At 39.3% G+C, this 22647-nt stretch overlaps 1 protein-coding gene across 2 annotated transcripts in view; it reads left to right on the forward strand.

Annotated features, from left to right (window-relative positions):
• Positions 1–1111: 1111 nt before the first annotated feature.
• Positions 1112–22647, forward strand: part of YIPF6 (Yip1 domain family member 6) — a 29118-nt gene continuing 7582 nt past the window's right edge. The window contains exons 1-4 of one of the 2 annotated variants that reach the window (XM_001504869.7): positions 1112–1688; positions 10049–10177; positions 11226–11304; positions 20418–20460. In XM_001504869.7, the coding sequence (XP_001504919.1) occupies positions 1632–1688; positions 10049–10177; positions 11226–11304; positions 20418–20460 (308 nt within the window). In that variant the 5' untranslated portion in view covers positions 1112–1631. Of the gene's footprint in view, positions 1723–10048; positions 10178–11225; positions 11305–20417; positions 20461–22647 lie in introns of both variants that reach the window. The other variant, XM_023634301.2, reaches the window with a different exon arrangement.

Here is a 22647-nt window from a genome sequence, read left to right on the forward strand (position 1 = left end):
CCTTCCTTCTTGAGTTTCTTTCTTCATAGCATATTATCTCACATCCATCCTATTAGTTAAATGAGGAAAACTGGAATTTTTAGTCTGAAATAGTGCCAAAGTAACCTGAACATGGACTGCCTCAACAATTGTTTTATGGCCTGTCTTCCTCCTAACCCAGCATCAAGGCTATCTTGAAAGGCGTGGCAAAGAGGCCAAGAGATGACGTTGGGTGGTAGAAAAGTTGGAGCTTGTGTTTAGGGAGAGAGAACTAATTCTGGAGGTTATCAAGGAAGTAGAAGAGGTTATCAATGATCTCAGGGAAGCTGGAAGGGACTTGGTAATCCAAAGCGCTGGAAATCAGGACAGGGGTCAGAGCGGTAGGGGTGGAGTGGGTGTGGGAGGCTGAGGCCTTGGCTGGGGAATTATATATAATATACTCTCGAAATTAAAAAAAGTTTTCATATCTACTGGCTTAAATTTTAATATCACTACCATCAGTATTTGTGCAAGTACTGAAAATGTGCTTGGTCTAAAGGAGAATTATAAGAATATTTAAACAAAACGAGACAACCACCACACACACACACAAACTCCATTAGTTTGGGAATTTTGTCTCACCACGTTCCACGTTCTTTCTCCTTGACTTTACTGCTTGGGTGCTTTCATGGATTGCTTATCCAAAAATACAAAGCACTTTATTTCACACCCATCCGCTACCCTGTTTGTTAAAAGGGGAAAACTGGTATTCACATCCCCTAAGGGCACTCTGGCATCCAGAATACTGCTGCATCAACAATGGGTGTATTTCTTGACCTTATTTTAGCCTAGTGCGGAGGTAAACTGGAGTCAGAAACACTGAAAAAGGCCCGGGATGAAGTAGAGAATAGAGGTTGGGACAAGCAGGGTTTTTTTCAAAAAGTTATTCTTAAAATAATCACCCTTTTTTAGATCTTGAACATTTTCAGTACTTGCCCGAGACCGCTCAGCAACTTTGGAAGTTGTAGTGGGATTAAAATTTTGGCCAAGGTATATAGAGAAGCTTCCCCTCCCCTCAAATGGAGTGAGGGAGAAAAGTAATCTTGGAGGTCGGTGTGGAGACAGTATATTAGTTTACACACGTCGAGGAAGTGGGAAGCGGCTAGGAAGCTGGATGAGAAGCGCAGAGATGCCGGCAGGGGGCAACGGCAGAGGGAAGTTGATTAGGGTGGGCTCGATCTCTTTATTCAGGAGCACGGAAACTTGAAGTTTCCCTGCGGCCGGGGGAGGAGCAGGCTTTTTCCACGAGGAGTTGTGCTCTGGGGACGGGCACTCCGAGCCTACTCCTGAGAGCCGGAACCGGGTGCGTGGGGGCGGTGCAGTAGAGACGGCAGCCGTGGTCCCGAGACCGACGGAGCGATCTGAGAATCGGGGTTGAGTGTTAAAGGGCAACGTGTCTGGCGGGACCCGTGGCCCCGAGGAAGCGAGGCGAGGCGACACGGACCTGTCCCTGACACCGGAGGACAAGGGACAAGGAAGGGCCGGGTCCGCCGCCGTTGCTAGGCGCTTTTCGGTGACGCAGCCGTCGCGCGATGACGCGCTGACCGGCCGCGGCCTCCACGTCCCAGGTTCCGCAAAGCCTGTGGGAGCGACCGGGGAGAAGGAGGGCCAAGATGGCGGAAGCGGCGGAGTCTCCAGGAGACCCGGGGACAGCATCGCCCAGGCCCCTGGTGAGCTTGGGATCTTCGACAAAAGGGACCGAGGGTGAGGCAGAGTGCGCCTTAAGGAAGTCGGGTGACGGGCTCGTGGCGTGAGAGAGCCAGACCCCTTCCTCCCGGCAGGGCTTTCCTGTACCCGATGCCAGAACCAGTCCCAACACTGCACCTGCTCTTTGAGCTAACGGCTTTCCACCCTGCCCTCTTCGTGCCTTCCACACCTTCTCGTGAAACTCCCATTCACTTTCCTTTCCCATACTCTCAGGGCTTGTCGTCGTCCCCTACATTGGGTTAAGTGCCGAGCTTTAGGTGATTTCTTAAGTATCTTTGGTCCTGCTGCCCCGCATTTTATCAAGACTTGTCACTAGCGTTTGTTGGAGTAGCAGCATTCTAGGATTAATGAAAGATTGCTTCCCATGGGACGTTATAACTTGATTATTGATTCGTTCAGTGACCCCGGTAGTCTTTCTTGGTTTAATCCTTGCCCTTCCTGTCTCAGCTCCTTGCAATCCTCTTCCTGATGCTCTTGCTCCTGTCTTTACAGGGGATAGGATATCCACCGCAAGTACAAGCCCAAAGCCTGGACAAGTATTTAAGAACACAGGTTTTGGAGTTAAACTTACCTGGGCTGGAATCACCCACTCTGCCACTTGCGTGAATTTAGGCAACTCATTTCATGGAGAGTGTTTCTTCACCTGTAAAATGGAGATAAAAATACCTGCCTCAAAGAGTTTTTAGGAAGATGAAATGACATAATTTATGTAAGGTATCTAATACAATCAGTGCCATGAACTGAAGAGAATAATTAACTCTACATTCTGCCCCCAAGTTCCTCCTCTGGAACAATGTTTAGTTATATAGCAGTTGCTCAAAAAAATGGTACATCCCTTTCCTCTGTTTTAAATTGGCAACTTAATAGAGGACTGAACTGGGAGTCAGGTGAAATTGGTTCTAGTTCTGGTTCTGCTTACTAGCTCTATTTGTTCATCTCTTCAGTCATTTAACAAATTTTATTGAGCATCTGTTATGTTCCATGCACTCTTTTAGGGGATACAGCAATGAGAGAGAGTAGGTCCAAGTTCTCACGGAGCGCTTGTGACCTTGAGGAAATCACTCTGAACCCCAGTTTCCTCATTTGAAAAATGGGGTAGTAATTCATCACAGAATTAGTGAGAGTACTAAATGAGCTAATATACACATAGTGCATGGCGTGACATAGTTATAGGTGCTTAGCTGTTTTTAGTTACTGTCTTTCATCTAAACTGCCCCATCCATCTTTTATGAAGCTTTCCTCAATTATTTTCAGTGGTTCTGGTCACTCCTTACTTAGTATCCAATCCACTTCTATTCAAAAATGTTTATTGAACTCCCACAATGGCTAATGCACCATGCCAGTTGCTGTAGGGAATACAAATGACCTGCCCTTGAGGTGCTTATGGTCTAATTTGTAGGGATAAGACAAATGTACAATGCCGAAATAAGGCAGTATTTAATAGAAAGTTACACATAAAATATTAACGAAATTTAAAAGATGCTATCATGTCCAGTTGGGGTGATGAAGCAAGCTATGAGGTAGAAGTTGTATTTGAAAGGGTGGATAGGATTTGAAATTCTAGGTGACCATAAGAGCTATCAGTGATTGGGCACTTGCTATGTGCCAGGATTGTGTTGGACATCCTCTGCATATTTTCTAAACTTCATAGCAACCATTTCAGTTACATGGTTTTTTAACTCTGTTTTTCTTTCAGATAAAGAGATGAGACTCAAAGAGGTTTGATGATTTCCCTAGGGTCTCATAACCAGGCCTGAAATTTGAACCTAGGTCTGCTTCTGAAGCCCAGACTATTTCCTTTAATGTTACACAGCCTCTCACTGGGGAAGGTACAGAGGTTGGGAGGTGCTAATGTATTTATAGAACAACAGATAGATCACTTTAGCTAAGCATGGAGAAATATTAGGAGGTAAGCCTTAAAAGATAAGGCTACTGAGTTAGGGAGGCAGTATGGAACAGTGGTTAGGAATGTGTGCTCTGGGCTAAATCGCCTAAGTTTGATTCTAAGCTCTGTCATTTAACAAGCTGTGGGATATTGGGGAAATTACCAAACCCCTCCATGCCTCAGTTTCACCATCTGTAGAATGGAGATACTGTAATACTTAGCTCATAGGATTGTTAGGTGGATTAAATGAGTTAACACATGTAAAACACTTGGTAGAGTGCCTGGCACATAACAGTCATGCAAATAAGTGTTGTTTCTTCATATTGACTACTAAGCTGGGAGGTTTAATAGGCAATGAGGAGTCAGTGGAAATTTTTGAAGAGGGAAGCGTTTAAAATCATGAATTTGACAACCTGATAGAGGAAGGGTTACCATGGGGAATGTCTGGAATCTAGGAGAGCAGTGAAACTGCTGCAGTGGTTTCAGGAAGAAGTGATGGCTACCTGGGCTACAGCAGTGGTGAGAGACCAGGATCTGAGAAAGGCAGACTCCTTGAGGGTTTGCATGCTAGGGAGAATGTGTCTTAGATCAGTGCTTTTCAAACTTCGACGTGCATAGCAGTCATCTGGGGAATCTTGTTAAATTGCGGATTCTGATTTGGTAGGTCTGGCCTGAGTTTCTGCATTTCTAACAAGCTCCTAGGTCTTGCTGCTGCTGCACCCAATACCACATTTTGAAAAGCAAGGCTATAGACCAATGAGAGGATAGTGATGCCCTGAACATAAATACATAAAAGGGGGATAAGGGGCCTAAAAGTTGATTAATTCACTTTCGGACATATTTAGTTTAAGCTATTGGCAGGTCATCCAATAGATACCCAGCAGGCAGTTGGACTCTAAAACCTGGACTTCAGGGCTCAGAAGAGGTCAGGACTAGATGTTGATTTAGGAGTCATCTGCATAGAGTTGAAAAGACAGAATCTTGGGTAATGCCTGTTTCTTGCCTAATTAGGAAGCAGGAAAAAGAACTATAATAATGGCTGTAGCCTAGGGTCTGGAAGGAAGCTGGTCCCAGGTGAAGGGGCTAGCTAGAGACCATGCCACTAGCCACTCCCTTCTCACTTTTTGGAACCAGGCTTCAGGGACTGAGCTGGTTCCTGCTTGATGCCACGACCCCCCTCTTTCTCTCTCCAAGAGTTTGGTTAATAGTATAATCCATCTGCTTTCAACCACTTTCTTAAGGCTGCAGTCCCTGCTTTTACTGTATGTTTTTGGCCCTGCCTCTACCTTCTCTCCTCATTGGCCCAAGCAAGGCAGCAAAGTGTGCGTGTGTGTTTCTGTGCACATGTGCATATATGTGCACAAACTTGCCTGCACTGGGAGGAGGGACATGGGGGCCAAGTAACCTTTCGTCTCCACTGAGGGGCTAGTCAAAAAGCATGGTCTACTAGCTGAGGGCCTGGAAGTCCTTTCTGTTATACGTGGGGCTGGAGGGCCACAGATCCTGGCTCAGCTCACTGAACAATGTCACTAAGTCTCCTGAGAAGAGATACTGAGGAAGGGTTGGGATGGGGGATAAGGTGGGAGTTACAATGGCACTTTAGTGACTGCAATGACTTCTGAAAGCAATTAGCTGGAGTTAGGCCAAACTTCACAGGTTACGGGCACAGTCTGCCACAAGATTGCCCTCACTTCACATACCAGCCACAGATTCAGAGGTTCCCAGGACCACCTTCCCTTCTGACCTACTGACTACAAATTCAGGGATACTCATGATCCCCTTAGACCCCATAATTTATTGGAATGACTCACAGAACTCAGGACAGCACTATTCTTAAAATTACAGTTTTATTATAGCAAAAGGATACAGTCCAAACCAGCAAAAGGGGGAGATGCATAGGGTGATATCTAGGAGGGTCCCTAACACAAAGCTTCCTTTTCTTCTCCCTGTGGGGTCAGGACCCTGTTACCCTTCTGACACATCAATGTGTGACAATATGCAGAATATTGCCAACCAGGGAAGCTCACCCATGTATCTAGAGTTTTTATTGAGGTATCATTATGTAGGCATGATTGACTGGATTATTGGTTCCTTCTCTCTCCAGAGGCTGGGTTTGTATCACATGACTCAAAGCCCCAACCTTCTAATCTTGTGTTGGGTCTTTCTGGGGTGGTTAGCCCCCATGCTGAGTCATCTTGTTAGCATAAACTGTCTAGGGGCCTACCATGACTCACCTATTAGCTAAACTATTAGGGCCCACCGTGGACAACAAAAATACTACTATCATTTAGGAAACTGAAAAGGTTTAGAGGCTACATTCCAGGAATAGGAGACAAAGACCAGCCAGATTCTTTATTATACAACAGTGACAGAACTGAAATCAACTCCCTGGGAATCTTGAACCTGAGCTAAGATTTATCTAGCCCCTGCAGTGAGCCTGCTCTTAAGTGCTCTACATGTATTAATACATTTCTTCCTGACAACAACCCTGCGATGATGGCACCATTATCTCAGTTTTACAGATGAGGACATTGAGGCACAGAGAGGTTAAGGAACCTGCTCAATATCAGTAGTAAATGATGGAGTTGGGATTTGAACTCAGGCTGGCTGGCTCCAGGAGCCTATACTCTTAATCAATACTCTCCAAATACTGTATGTTGGACATTGACTATGTGCTAGGTGCTGTGCAGGTATTATCTAATAGCAGTGCTCTTTTCAAGGGAGGGCAGAGCACAGTTTGGCTTCAAAGCTCATTCCTTCTGCACTGCCCTGCCTCCCCTAACGGTAGCAAACTTGACACAAGTAATCCTGGAGTTTGAAAGGGCAGTGTCATAGTAGTGAAGAGAGAATACTGCTTCACAAAGGGGTGGTTTACACATTAAGCGCTGAAGAGTATTCAGATGGTGAAACTGAGAAAGGATCCTTATATTTCGTAATTATGAGGTCACTATTAGCAGTATCAGTACAGTGGGGAGGCCAGTGCCAGATTACAAAGGATGAAGTCAGTGGAGGAGTGAAGAGCAGTTTGACCATGGAAGAGACGAGGAAGGAGAGTAGTTTGAGGGAATGGCAGCAACAAGGAAGGATATATTTCTAAATTTTATTATGGAAGCTTTCAAATATATAAACAAAATAAAGGGTAATATAATAAACCACATATACCTATCAAAATTCTGCTATTCTTATTTCACCTATCTCCCCACCACATTTTTTTCTGGAGTATTGTTTTAACCTTTTTGGACTAATTTTAGACATACAGAAAAGTTGCAAAAATGGTACAGAGAGTTTCTATATACCCCTCACCCAGTTTCCTCTAATGTTTCTCTTTCTGTTTTAGTTTGGATAATTTTGACTGACCAATCACAGATTTCTTTCTTTGGCTGTGTTGAGTCTACTGATAAGGCTGTCAAAGGCATTCTTCATCTGTTACTATGTTCATTTATTTCTGGCATTACTGTTTGACTGTTAGAGTTTCCGTCTCTTTGCAGAAATTCACCATCATTTACGCATATAACTTTTTCTACTGGAGCCTTTAACATATTAATCATAGTCATCTTAAATTTTGTTTCCTGATGAGTCTAACATCTGGGTTATCTCAGAGTCCAGTTTTATTGATTACTTTGTCTTGTCACAGTGGGTTGTTTTTTCTAGTGTGTGTATGTGTTTGTGGTGGGGAGTAATTTTTTATTGAATGCTGGCCATCACATAGAGAACAGTAGAGACTGCCTGGAAATAGCACATCTTTTCTGCTAGTTGTTACTGTGGGGGTTAAGTCGATCTAGTCAGTAGTTGAACTGTGTTTGGGTTTTGTCCTTGCTATGGGAACCTTCAATGCATCACCAGCTTCAAATTCCTCTCCTATTACCTTGTACTTAAGGTGAGTGCTAGGTTATCCCATTGTTTTTCTTAATGTTTCTGTTCCACGCTCAGCTTTTTGCCTTCCCTTTGCCCTTGCAGAAAATAGAGCCTCTTTCTCCAAGCTCTAGCCTCACCCCTAGCACCCCTAGTAGACTGCTGTTTCTTGTTACTACATATTTGCTAGCCTGGTTGGGGGACTTGGGAGGGGGGATTCTTTGTTTTCTTGATCCAGCCTCCATTTTAGGTAGGCCATGGGTCCCTTGGTCTCCTGGGTGGGACTTTCGCAGTGATCCTGTCTCTTCCCCAACTGAGGGAGACTAATGGTCTGGCCTCAGGATGGTTTCCTACCCCTCCCCCAGGAGTAGAGAAATTTGTCTTTCCTTTTTCCCCAGCCACAGTGGGTCTTCACCTGTGCCCTGGAGACAGCAGGGTTTGCTGATCTTCCCTCAGCAGCTGTGAAGTTCTTTCTCCGTAGGGGAGAAAAGTCTGAGCGGGGCTTCGTGCTTTTCTCAGGAGTGGCAGCCGCTCTCTTCCCCCACACCTGGTCCTAATGGAAGTCTGTAGCGAAGAGCCTGCAAGTGGGTGGGAACTCCCCTTGTGTCTGATGCTTCCAGGGGCTCTGTACTCTCATACTAGTCCACACTTCACCTTGAGCAATTCATTTTAAATTTTAGCTGAATTCTTAATGATCTGTGTGATGCTTAGTGTCATGGTCTTCTTGTGCTTTTGCTACAAATGAACCAGTGCTCATGTCCCATCTCTTCTTGGAAGTACCTGTCTTTCCTTAGGTTTCATGCAGGCTACTTGGTTGTGCTACAGCCTTAGCTCTCTGATGGGCTCAAGGAGAGTTAGATTTTGTAGTTTATCTAGCTTCTTATTGTTCTGGTGGGAGGGATGCTCTTTCTAGCGTTCTACATCCTAACTGGAAGTCAAATTACAGTGTTGTAAAGTCACTTGAAATAGTTACTCTCTGTGTGGTTGTGTATTTAATTCAACATACAGTAGGTTCATTTGGTTCATTTTTCTTTCAGTTATAGGGACTGCTTTTAAATTTTAATTTTGTTTCATAATTATGTAAACTATCTACTTTCAAGTCATGTATACAGAAAAATGTGTATTCAAAGAAGCATAGCAACTCTCCCTGTCTCCTCTGCCTTATTTCCTCCTTTCCTCAATAGGAAGCCTCTTTTAAAACAAAATCATGTGACTTATTTCTTACATTACATATGACTTAAGTCACATTATATGACTTATTTCTTACACATTTCTTACATTTAAAGGATAACATTCAGACATGTATCTATATTTGTATCCCCTCTTTTTTTTAGAGAAATGATAGTATATATGCAAACTTTTCTCCATGCTGCTCTTTTATTTAACACTCCTTAATAAATCTTAGCAATATTCCCATTCCTTGTTACAGCTGCATGGTACTCCATTATGTGGACATACTATAGTTTATTTAACTAGTCCTCTGTTGATGGGCATTTGAGTTATTCTCATATTTTTACTTTTACAAATAGTGTTGTAATGAAGAGCCTTGCATATATGTCTCTTTGTATTTTTGCCACTTTAGACTCCTGAAAGTGGCAATGCCGAGTCAATGGGTGATCTATATATAAATTTGCTAGATATTGCCAGGTTAATCTTCAGTAGTACCATTTTGCATCCCCTCCAGCAGAGTGTGAGTACTCTTTGCCCTCAGGTTCACTGCAGAGTATGTTGTCAAACTTTTAGATTTTTGCCAGTCTAATAGGTGAAAATTTTTATTTCAAGTAGTTTTAGTTTGTATTTCTCTTATAAAGAGTGTGATTGAGAAGTTATTGTTAAGTTCTTTGAACAACCTTGTTCTTCCTAAAAGTTCAGTGTACTGTCTCATGTTTCATTTCCCTGCATCTGTTGACCACTAAATATTGTGCCCACTGGGCCAAAAACCATACGAGGAGGGATTGCTTCTGTTTTCTTAGGAATTTGAAGATTCCAGAGTTTCAGTCATAATAATCAAATTTGGCAGATGAACTTAAGAGTTTAAAAGTTTGCAATTCATTTTGGAAATGTTATTTGATCTGTCGTTGCTAAGTAACCTGGTAAAAAGAGTGTAGATCAAGATGTATTTTGCCATTTCCCTGTTCTTTCCAGTTTCCCTTTAGGCTTCACATAATGCTCATTTTTAGCCAGCAGAGGCCACTAGATCGTACTGAGGACCAGAAGTGCAACAGAATTGTGACCATGCTCTGATGTGATTGCTGAAAGGTCACTTTTTAATAGCTCTGCAATCTTGCTAGCCTGTGTCATGGGAAGATTTCATGCTTGAAAGAAACCAAATATTTGAGGGCAAGAAAGTGTCTATGCCATTTACTTTATAATTTCCATCATATGCCATCTCATTCTTTAAATTAAAAAAATATTTGAGAATTTTAGGTAACTGCATTGTTTAATGTCTTGTGAGCTAATACCTTACTTAAAAGACTGCATAAACCCTATTAGAAAACATAGTTCCTACTCTCTAGGAAATAATGATGTTTTTGAGGAATGCTGCAGTATATTTTAGGCGTTAATTTTTTTCCTAACTATTCTCAGTTTGCAGGCCTTTCAGATATATCCATCTCCCAAGACATCCCTGTGGAAGGAGAAATCACCATTCCTATGAGATCTCGCATTCGGGAATTTGACAGCTCCACATTAAATGAATCTGTTCAGAATACCATTGTAAGTTAGACTAGTTGAGAGAACTTCTGTTCAGTATCATGGGACTAAATAACTAATAACACTTTGTAATATTTTTCTTTGGTTCACTGATTTTCAATATATTTTATTTATTGAAATTTCAGATTCTTCCCCAGATAATAATTTGGTATAGCCTTTTTGGAAAGCAGTTTGGCTATAATGGGTATTAAGAATCTTAAAATATCCAAATCTTTTAAAGGTGATAATTCTGCTTCTCCAGATATAAGGAAAAATTTTAAATAAAAGATTATTTTTAAAAACACAGAAAAATGTTAATATACAAAGATGTTCGTTACAGCATTCTTTATAACATGGGAAAATTGAACAACAGAAGGGATAATCATTAAGTAAATTATGCTAGCTCTATGTGGTGGAATGGTAAACAACCATTAAAAATCATGTTTACAAAGAGCTATTAAGGACATGAAGAAATTTCTAGGTGAAAAAATTAGGACAGAATTATCTCAACTACATTTTGAGAGGTTATATTTGTATTACCGTACCCTTCCTCAAGTGTCTTCATTTTTTTAGTCTGGCTTCTAGGATTTATTTACCAGTTTGAGTGGGAATGTTGTAAATTAATTTATTTTATATATTGGGAAGAATATGGTAGCTAGGGAACAGGCTAATTGGTCGTTAGGACCTAATCATGTATAAACTGAAAGTCAGATGCTGTTTTGCAAAGCACATTTTAGTAGCGTTATTATTTTAGTTTCTTTAAGTAACATATTAGGAGGGCAATATTTCTGTTTTACAGAGTTTTAAAAATTAAAACAGAGCTGGTGGATATGGTAAAGAATTAGATGTTGGTTTAAGAAGTTAGTAAAAAAAAAAAAGTTAATAGAAAAAGGAGTTAATAGAAAAACTGTACCCCTCTGGTTTTGTAGTGAAGGAGTTAAACTGTAGTTATTAGCTCTCAAATTCAGTGAAGGGCTCTCAGGAGAGAGAAATAAAAGAAATTTTAGCAAACTAAGTGAGGGCTCTGCCTGGCAACCTTGGTCATCACAATACAAGTTGTTATGTCTTTCAGATGCGTGATCTAAAAGCTGTTGGAAAAAAATTCATGCATGTTTTATATCCAAGGAAAAGTAATACTCTTTTGAGAGATTGTAAGTATATGAGGTTTTTGCGAATCTGCTGCTTCTCACTGTATCTTATCATAAGTACTTTATAAGGCAGAGGCTCTGTGGTTATAAAACTGACATCATTTGCAGGAGGAAAAAATATATAAATGAATATGTAAATGAAAATTTGGAAGAAGTTAAAAGTTTAGAATGGAATTTCAGAGATTGGAAGATTTTGCATAATATCTTGTCCTCATCAATAAATATAGACTATATATATATCCTCACTTGCTATAATAGGCACTGCAAAAAATGTTTCTGGAAGCTGCAAACACACAGGGACTTTGTTCAGCCAAAGAGCTAACAATCTCCAAGGGAAAGGCAAAATGTTTAAATGTTAAATTAGAATAATAGCTAATACCCGTTAAGGATTAACAGATTAATAATACCTTTATTGACATTTCTGTTTTCAGAGCTATCATTTAGTCTGATGACTTCTTTGTTCAAGAGTTCTATCTAAACAGTGTTTGCAATAAATTATGCTCTTATTTACAATTTATTCTTAAAAATTGTTAGACCTTTTATTTTTGAGTATTCTTGGTTATCTTAGTACCCTTTATCAGAAAAATTGAATCAGTTGTTTGAGAATAGTTACAATGAAGTGGTACATGACTGTACCTTCTATTTTGGCAGCATTTCAGCTGTAATATAAAGATGTCAGATATGTGGCAAATATGCCATCACTGTGTGGATACTAGACGCAGTGTCAGAATCTTTTTCAATGTGGTAGACTGTGGGTTGGAGCTCACACATGATTGGCTACCTCTGGTGTAGAGTGGAAAGAGCGTGGACAAATCTGAGTTTGAACAGTAGTTCCATCACTAGCTGTGTGATTTTTGGATAAGACAGATTAACTTTTCTGAGACTCAAGTCTCTTACTCTGTCAAAGTGGAGATAGTAACATGTACCTGTTGGTGAGGATTAGAGATAACACTGAATATCAACCGCCTTGCTCAGCATCTAGCATTTAGTAGCCACTACATACATGGTAGCTATTATTCTAGTGCCTTCCCCTTGCCTCCCACACATTATCTTTTTTTAAAACAATTTATTGAGGTCATCATAATTTATAACATTGTGAAATTTCAGTTTTACATTATTATTTGTCAGTCACCATATAAATGTGCCCCTTTACCCCTTATGCCCACCTCCCAAACTCCTTCCCCTCTGGTAACCACTAAACTGTTCTCTTTGTCCATATGTTAGTTTATCTTCCACATATGAGTGAAATCATATGGTGTTTGTCTTTCTCGGTCTGGCTTATTTCGCTTAACATCATACCCTCAAGGTCCATCCATGTTGTTGTGAATGGGATGATTTTGTCTTTCTTTATGGCTGAGCAGTATTCCATTGTGTATATATACCGGATCTTCTTTATCCATTGGTCCCTAGATGGGCACCTGGGTTGCTTCCATATCTTGGCTATTGTGAATAATGCTGCATTGAACATAAGGGTGCATGTGTCTCTCTGAAATTATTGATTTCAAGTTCTTTGAATAAATACCCAGTAGTGGGGTAGCTGGGTCATATGATATTTCTATTTTTAGTTTTTTGAGAAATCTCCATACTGTTTTCCATGGTGGCTGCACCAGTTTGCATTCCCACCAGCAGTGTATGAGGATTCCAATTTCTCCACATCCTCTCCAACATTTGTTATTTTTTGTCTTGGTGATTATAGCCATTCTAACGGGTGTAAGGTGATATCTTAGTGTAGTTTTGATTTGCATTTCCCTGATGATTAGTGATGTTGAACATCTTTTCATGTGCCTATTGGCCACCTGTATATCTTCTTTGGAAAAATGTCATTCATATCTTCTGCCCAGTTTTTGATCAGGTTGTTTGTTTTTTTGTTGTTGAGTTGTGTGAGTTCTTTATATATTTTGGAGATTAACCTCTTGTCGGATATATGCTATGCAAATATTTTCTCCCAATTGGTGGGTTGTCTTTTCATTTTGTTCCTGGTTTCCTTTGCCTTGCAGAAGCTGTTTAGTCTGATGAAGTCCCACTTGTTTATTTTTTCTTTTGTTTCCTTTGTCCAAGTAGACATGGTATTCAAAAAGATCTTTCTAAGGCTGATGTCACGTGTACTACCTAGATTTTCTTCTAGGAGTTTTATGGTTTCAGGTCTTACCTTCAAGTCTTTGATCCATTTTGAGTTAATTTTTGTGTATGGCGTAGATAATGATCTACTTTCATTCTTTTGCATATGGCTGTCCAGTCTTCCCAACACCATTTATTGAAGAGACTTTCCTTTCTCCATTGTATGTTCTTGGCTCCTTTGTTGAAGATTAGCTGTACGTAGATGTGTGGTCTCATTTCTGGGCTTTCAATTCTGTGCCATTGATCTGTGTGTCTCTTTTTGTGCCAGTAACATGCTGTTTTGATTATTATAGTTTTGTAGTAGATTTTGAAGTCAGGGATTGTGATGCCTCCAGCTTTGTTCCTTTTTTCTCAGCATTGCTTTCACTATTCTGGGTCTTTTCTTGCCCCATATCAATTTTAGGATCCTTTGTTCTATTTCTGTGAAGAATGGCATTGGGATTCTGATTGGGATTGCATTGAATCTAGATTGTTTTAGGTAGTATGAACATTTTAGCTATATTTGTTCTTCCAATCTGTGTGCATGGAATATCTTTCTATTTCTTTATGTCATCATTGATTTCTTTCAATAATGTCTTATAGTTTTCATCATATAGGTCTTTCACCTCCCTGGTTAAATTTATTCCTAGATATCTTATTCTTTTTTTTGTGATTGCCAATGAGATTATATTTTTGAGTTCTCTTTCTGCTAGTTCGTCATTAGAATATAGAAATGCAGCTTTTTTTTTTTTTGAGGAAGATTAGCCCTGAGCTAACATCTGTCAACAATCCTCCTCTTTTTTTGCTGAGGAAGATTGGCCCTGAGCTAACATCTGTGCCCATCTTCCTCCACTTTTTATGTGGGACACCTGCCACAGCATGGCTTGATAAGCGGTGCATAGGTCTGCACTCAGGATCTGAACTGGTGAACTCTGGGCCGCCAAAGTGGTTTGTGAGAACTTAACTGCTGCACTACCAGGCCAGCTCAGAAATGCAGCTGATTTTTGTAAGTTGATTTTGTACCCTGCAACTTTGCTGTAGTTGTTTATTATTTATAGTAGTTTTCCGATGTATCTTTAGAGTTTTCTATATATAAGATCATGTTGTCTGCAAACAGTGTGAGTTTCATTTCTTCATTGCCAATTTGTATTCCTTTTATTTCTTTTTCTTGCCTAATTGTTCTAGCCAAAACTGCCAGTATTATGTTGAATAAGAGTGATGAGAGTGGGCACACTTGTCTTGTTCCTATTCTCAGAGGGACCTTTATTTTTGGGGATGTTTTTGATTACTGTTTCAACCTCTTGTGATTGCTCTATTCATATTCTCTATTTCTTCTTGATTCAGTTTTGGGAGGTTGTATGAGTCTAAGAATTTATACATTTCTTCTAGATTGTCCAATTTGTTGGCATATAGTTTTTCATAGTATTCTCTTGTAATCCTTCTTATTTCTTCAGTATCCATTGTAATTTCTCCTCTTTCATTTCTAATTTTATTTATTTGAGCCTTCTCTCTTTTTTCTCAGTGAGTCCGGCTAAGGGTTTCTCAATTTTCTTTATGTCCCAAAGAACCAGCTCTTTTTTCATTGATCCTTTTTACTTTTTTTTGGTTCTGATTTCATGTATTTCTGCTCTAATTATTATTATTTCCCTTCTCCTGACTTTGGTCTTTTGTGCTCTTCTTTTTCTAATTCTGTTAGATCTAGTTTAAGATTGTTTATTTGAGATTTTTCTTATTTGTTAAGGTGGGCCTGTATTGCTATGAATTTCCCTCTTAGGACCACTTTTGCTGCCTCCCATATGAGTTGATATGGTGTATTTTCACTTTCATTTGTCTCCAGATATTTTTTGCTTTCTCCTTTAATTTTTTCAACGATCCATTGGTTTTGCAGTAGCATGTTGTTTAGTCTCCACATCTTTGTCCTTTCCCCAGGTTTTTTCTTGTTATTGATTTCTACTTTCGTAGTATCATGGTTAGAAAAGATGCTTGATATGATTTCAATCTTCTTAAATTTGTTGAGGCTTGCCTTGTTTCCCAACATATGGCATATCCTTGAGAATGTTCTATGTGCACTTGAGAATAATGTGTATTCTGCTGGTTTTGGATGGACTGTTCTATATATGTCTATTAAGTCCATCTGGTGTAGTTTTTTGTTTAAATCTACTATTTCCTTGTTGACTTTCTGTCTGGATGATCTTTCCATTGATGTAAGTGGGTTGTTAAGGTCTCCTGCTATTCTTGTGGTGTTGTTAATATTGCCTTTTAGATTTGTTAATAGTTGCTTTATGTACTTTGGTTCTCCTCTGTTGGATGCATATATGGTTATAACTGTTATGTCCTCTTGGTAGAGTGTCCCTTTTCTCATTATATACTGCCCCTCTTTGTCTCTTGTTGCCTGTTTTATCTTGAAGTCTACTTTGTCTGATATAAATATACCAACACCTGCTTTCTTTTATTTACTGTTAGCTTAGAATATCATCTTCTGTCCCTTCTCTCTGAGCCTGTGTTTGTCTTTAGAGCTGAGATGTGTTTCCTGGATGCAGCATATTGTTGGGTCTTGTTTCTTAATCCATCCTGCCACTCTATGTGTTTTGATTGGAGAATTCCAGCCATTTACCTTTAGAGTGATTATTGATTTATGCAGGCTTAATGCTGCTGTTTTATCCATCGTTTTCCATTTATTCTGTATTTTCCTTGTTTCTTCTCCCATGTATTTCAGACTTCCAATTCAGTTTGGTAGTTCTCAATGATAGTTTTGGCAGTTTTCTCTTTATCATTTGTGACTCTGTTCTGATTTTTTGTTATTGGTTACTATGAGGTTTGTATAAAGAATCTTGTAGATGAGATAGTCCATTTTCTGATAGCCTCTTATTTGCTTGGTCTAAGCCAGTTCCATCCCTTTTCTCTTCCCCTTCTAAGTTGTTGTTGTCACAACTTATTCCATCTTGTGTTTTGAGGTTTTTGTTAAAATGACAAGATCGTATTTATTTTTGATGTATTCTTTCCCTTTATCTTACTGTTATAATTGTTTGCTAACCTGTTTTGATATAGAGCTGCAATTTTCTGATATTGTCTGCCCGTTTATCTCCTTGAGCAAGGCTTTGTAAACTCTTTTTTTTCAGGTATGAGGGCCTTCTTGATAATTTCTGGTAAGGGGGGTCTTGTGGTTATCAACTCCCTCTGGTTTTGTTTATCTGGGAGCGTTTTCATTTCTCCATCATATCTGAAGGATGTTTTCACTGGATAGCGTATTTGTGGTTGAAAGTTTTTGTCTTTCAGAATTTTGAATATATCATTCCACTATCTCTTAGGCTGTAAGGTTTCTGTTGAAAAATCCACTGAAAGCCTGATAGGGGTTCCTTTGTAAGTTATTTTCTTCTGCCTTGCTGCCCTCAATATTTTTTCTTTATCACTGACTTTGGCCAGTTTTAGTACCATGTGCCTTGGAGAAGGTCTTTTTACATTGATATAATTAAGAGTTCTATTGGCTTCTTTTACTTGTATTTCCAGCTCCTTCCCCAGGTTTGGGACGTTCTCAGCTACTACTTCTTTGAACAAGACTTATGCTCCGTTCTCCCTCTGTTCTTCCTCTGGAATACCTGTAATCCTTATGTCTCATTTCCTATTTGAGTCAGTTATTTCTTGGAGAGTTTCTTCATTTCTTTTTAGTCTTAGTTATCTCTCCTCCTCCACCTGAAGCATTTCTATATTTCTGTCCTTCAGACTGCTAATTCTCTCCTCCATATCAGCTCCATTATTCAGGGAGTCCAGATTTTTATCTCATCCATTTTTCATTTGCTTTTCATCTTCAGCATTTCTGATTGGTTTGTCTTTTTAGTTTCCATCTCTTTTATGAAAAATTCTCTTTGTTCATTAATTTTGTTCCTGATTTCATTGAACTGTGTTTTATTGTAACTCGTTGACTTTTTTTATGATAGCTATTTGAATCCTATATCATTTATGTTGAAAATTGCTGTACCTTCAGGGTTGACTTCTAGGTGCTTGTCATTTTCCTTGTAGTCTGGAGCATTAATATATTATTTCATACTGTTTTATGGTGTGGATTTGTGCCATTGCATAGTAATAGTATCTGGTCACAGAATCCACCTCCCGCCACTGGGGGGCTGATCAGAAGCTGTGTATTCTGAGCCTGCCATGGTGCCTGGCATTTGTGCCAGTTTGTAAAATCTATGTTGACAGGGCCTGTCTGGGATTTCTGGCTCACTCGCTCACTGCTGCTGCTTTTTTAACATATGCTGGGGCACTCTAGCCAATGGGCTGAACTGGAGCGCCAGGTGGGTGGAGGAGTGCTTTCCTTCATGTGTGATCCTAGGGGCATTCTCGCTCTTCCCCCACTTTCTGCTCTCCTGGGGTGCTTTCTTGATGAATACATCCCTGAAATAACTTAGCCACCTCTCTATGGGGCTTTCCCACCAACTATGAGGGAATTTGGAAAGCGAAGGTCTTCCCGCAGAGAGTTGCCCCTGCTTCCTCTCCTCTGCATGGTCCCTTGCCCTGGGTTGCTGCCACTAGGGGAAGGAGAGAAGATCCCCTTACTTCCTTCTACTTCTTCCCGGAGACCCAGCTCCTCCACCTTCAGACCTATGGCTGTGTTGGTCTCTCAGACATCTTTTGTGTTGTGTGAGTGTCCTCTGTTGCTTTATGAATGTCCTTATCATTGTATCTTAGCAGGGAGAGTCTAATGGAAGTGCTCACTCCGCCCTGTTGCTAATGTCACTGCTCTGCATTATCTTTTTTAATCTTTGCAACAACTTTGCAAAGTAGGAGTTATTGTTCCTATTTTACAGATGAAGAAAATGAGTCTCAGGCAAGCTGAGTGTCATGATCACACAGGCAGGATTAGAACCTAATTTTTAAGTTCAATGCCCTTTCCACTCTACCACTGCTATCCCAGATGTCAAGATATCCTTTTACCTGCTGCTGTGGCCCAGTTCAAAGCAAGGCTGCTTCAGTCATAACACAGAACCAGTGTGTTAGTTTGCTGTTTAGTGATGAATATTAGCTATGTCCTATTTTAAGGTCTGTTCCCAAACCTTGTGGGGATAGGTAGATAAGCTTGCTCAAAGGGTGAGCAAGTCATGGCCAAAATTTGCCGTCCTGCCCCGTTATCATAGCCTTTGGCAAAGTGGCAAGGAAAAAATTAATGACTTAAAAATAATTAACAAAGAAAAAAATGCGAGGTACTGCTTCAAACCCATTAGGATGGCTATTATCAAATAAACAGAAAATAACAAGTGTTGGTGAGGATGTGGAGAAATTGGAACTCTTGTGCATTTCTAGTAGAAATGTAAAATGGTAAAGCCAATGGGGGAAATAACATGGTGGTTCCTCCAAAAATTAAGCATAGAATTACCATATGATCCAGCAATTCCACTTCTGGGTATGTGCCCAAAAGAATTGAAAGCAGGGACTAGAACATATATTTGTACACCCATATTCATAGCAGCATTATTCACAACAGCTATAAAGTGGAAAGAACTCAAACATCCATCGACGAATAGATGGATAAACAAAATGTGGTATATACACCATGGTATATACCATACATGAGTGGAATGTTACTCAGCCTTAAAAAGGAGTGAAATTCTGACTCATGCTACAACATGGATGAACCTTGAAGTCACTGTGCTAAGTAAAATAAGCCAGACACAAAAGGACATATATTATATGATTTTGCTTATATTGGGTATCTACAGTAGTTGGATTGATAGACAGAAACTAAAATGGTGGTTTCCAGGGGCTGAAGGGCAAATAGGGAGTTATTGTTTAATGTGTTGGAGTTTCAGTTTGGGAAAATAAAAAAGTTCTGGAGAGGGATGGTGTGATGGTTGCACAACAATGAATATACTCAGTGCCTGTATACTTAAAAGTGACTAAAATGGTAAATTTTGTGTTATATATATTTTATAACAATAAGAAAATAGTTTTAAAATAGTTACAGATTTTTTTTATAAATTAAAAAAATCTTCAGTGCATTAAAAAAAGCCAATGTGTTAATGTCAATTGTACTTGAAATCAGTTTTTCAGTTGATAAGTTAAAAAATTTAATAAGAACATCAATAGTTTTATTAGAATGTGAAGATCAACTCTTTTTACATCTTTTCCAAACTTTCCACAGTGATGTAAATTACTTATATAATTAAAAAAAAATGAAAGTATGCATACATCTTTTAGGTAAAGTTGTATACTTGTAAGGTTTAAGTTAGAAGTGTTATATGTACCTTTTTTCATATTGGCTAAGGAAGGTAGTTGTGCTCTAAGCTGTATGTTACTGAAGTGTTGGCATATTAATCAACCAACATCTGTTGATTGGGAACCACTGTGCTTAGACCTAATCTTGGCAGAGACTTTTATAGTTTTCAAAAAGCTTTAATGTTATTTGTTAAAGTTTAACCTTATGAAACTACCAATATTTAGCTGTTTTCTCACCTATAAGAACAGCAGTTACATACTAGTTCAATGTAATAGTTACAAAAGTAAAGCAGTGTGGCAGAGTGGAAATCAGAAGTAGGAATCAGAAGACCTAGGTTCTGGTCCCACTTTGACACCTAACTGTTTATATAAACTTGGGCAAGTCACTTTCTTCTCAGCTTAAGTTTTCGTATTCGTGAGATAAGCCTGGTTATACTTGCCTTGTCTAATGTAGTTTCAAACTGGTGAAGTGACTTGGCTATAGTCTTTCTCAGGGTGCAGGGTGGGGCACCTAAGTCTTTTGACTCCTTGCCCATTGGTCTTTATAGCATGCTGGAATGCTGCTTAGGTGGGGAGAGGGATGATTAGTGGGATATGAAGTGAACAAAATTTAAAGGATTTATGAAGAAGGGCATTCAGAATTGGGGAGCAGGAGGGCAAGTAGAGGGGTTGGAGAAGTAGGAAGGCTTGGGCAGACAGAGAGCCTTGATGTCTGAATTCCTAGAGTAGGAGAGGTGGATATTGGAATAAAGATAGAAAATACTACATGGTTGTTTCTTAACAATGTTGTGCCTTTTCTTGCCTTCTAGGGGATTTATGGGGCCCTTTGATCCTTTGTGTGACACTTGCATTGTAAGTACTTATATTTCCTTTCTTTGTCATTTGAGATAGACTAGACTATTTTGGGGAGTTTCAAATTGAGGGAAATTTTGAGTGAATATGTCATTTAATAATTCTATGACACAGTGTACTCCTTATGTATTTAAATCTAAACAGTCAGTCAACTTTCCAGATCAGTTCAAAGAGTGATAGGGTTAAAGATGTGAAAATTATGCCCACCTCTGTTTACCAAAGGCTTCTTAGCCTTTTTAGCCGTTTCTGTTCAATAAACATTTATTTAGTCTCATATACCTCCCCATCATTAAACTAAATTAAATATCTGTAGGTTTAAGCTCTGTTTATTTGCAAACATAGGTCTTTTTAAATCTTACTAAAAATATGAATGAGAATGAGAATAAATTACAGAGAAGTGGTAGAGTTTAAAGCAAGATCATGTTCCAAAGTGTTATGCTTTCCATATGCCTTGTATGTAAAGGGAGAAGACAGAAGAAGGAAAGCAAAGTTCCATTGGAAGGGGAATATAACCACTGGCGGAGTGGAAAAAATACTACACTAGGATTCAGTTCTGGGTTCTCATTCTGACTCTGCTGATAGCTACTAATAACCAAAATTTTTATAATGATTTTTCCCAGTTTGCAGAGAACTTTTAAATACCTTCTCTTATTTTATTCTCATAACAAGAAGTTAATATTATTTTCCTTTTTTGACAAACAAGCTCAGGTTCAAAGAGATTGAGAACTGAACTAAGATCACATAGTCAGTGGTAGATCTGGGAATCAACCTCATGTTTCCTTGACTTCTCATTCTTCTGTCATAATTACACATCTCTTCCTGCCTAACCTCTCCGGGTCTCCTCTTCCATATGTATAAAGGGAGATGGTTGAGGGTCCTTTCCAGGCCTAACCTTTTATGTCTAAATTTAATAAGTTTCTTAATGGCTTCTCTACGCATTTTTTAATGTAAGTTGAGCACATGCCAATTTAGGTAACAACATAGAGTACTATATATATATATCAATTTTTTTTGCAGAAGAATATTGGCCCTGAGCTAACATCTGTTGCCAATCTTTCTCTTTTTGCTTGAGGAAGATCGTTGTTGAGCTAACATCTGTGCCAGTCTTCTTCTGTTTTGTATGTGGGATGCTGCCACAGCATGGCCTGATGAGCAGTGTGTAGGTCCATGCCCAGGATCCAAAGCCATGAAACCCCGGGCCACCGAAGTGGAGCACCTGAATTTAACCACTGCGCCACTGGGCCAGCCTCATAGAGTGCTATTTTTTGTGCCTCTTATAACCATATTAAGGGAAATAATCCAGTGCCATGATGGAAGAGTTTATATTAGAAGCTCTGGGCATATAGTTTTTTTAGTTTTGAAGAATTAACTTTAGAGATTATGTAGAGTTTAACCCCACTTATTTGCAGAGAAGAAAACTGGACTCCCAAGACGTCAAGTGATTTGCTCCACTCTACATATCTAGTGACAGAACCAGGCATGGTATCTAGGTCTTCTGCCTTCTAGGCCAGTTAATGTTCTTTCTATCATACCATGCTGAAACAATAGGGATTCTGGACAATAAGTGATAAGTGCTGGCATTCCTTGCATCGGATTGTCAGGACTTGGAATGGAGTATGCAAAACTATAGGCTACAAAAGCCTGTATTGGCAAACAGCATAGTGGGGCAAGAGTTACTGTGTGACTTCTCTATACTATGTAATAAGAAGAGGTTGTGAGCTTGATGCTAGTTATTATTTGTCTGAAAAAATAACACCAAGTCCAAGTGTCCTAAGTCTAAAATTCAAAACAGTTTACGTCTGTAAAATTCTTAGACAAAGAGAGGATATTTAAATGACTGTTGAACTACTCAGTTTCAAAGCAAAGTCTTTTAATAATAATCTGTATGTTTTGATTTTTAAAAATCAACAACTAAATAGGTTTATAGGCTGTTTGCATTTTTAAATGTCAGAATCAAAACCTTAACCCAAGGATTACAAATTCACATGTGTCTAAGGGCTAGAGAAGTAACCTAAATGCATGCATTGTAAATTGGTGACCAGAAGTCCCTTGTGAAGGAAGCTGCTACTGTGTCAACGGCACCTGATTGTTGCCATGTAGGAATACAGGCCCGGTATTAGAAACTCTTTTGATTTTTCAGGAAAATCCAGAAACACATATTTTTATGTGAAACCTCCCAATTTTAAA

Source organism: Equus caballus, chromosome X (genome assembly GCF_041296265.1).
Source record: "Equus caballus isolate H_3958 breed thoroughbred chromosome X, TB-T2T, whole genome shotgun sequence".
NCBI lineage: Eukaryota > Metazoa > Chordata > Mammalia > Perissodactyla > Equidae > Equus > Equus caballus.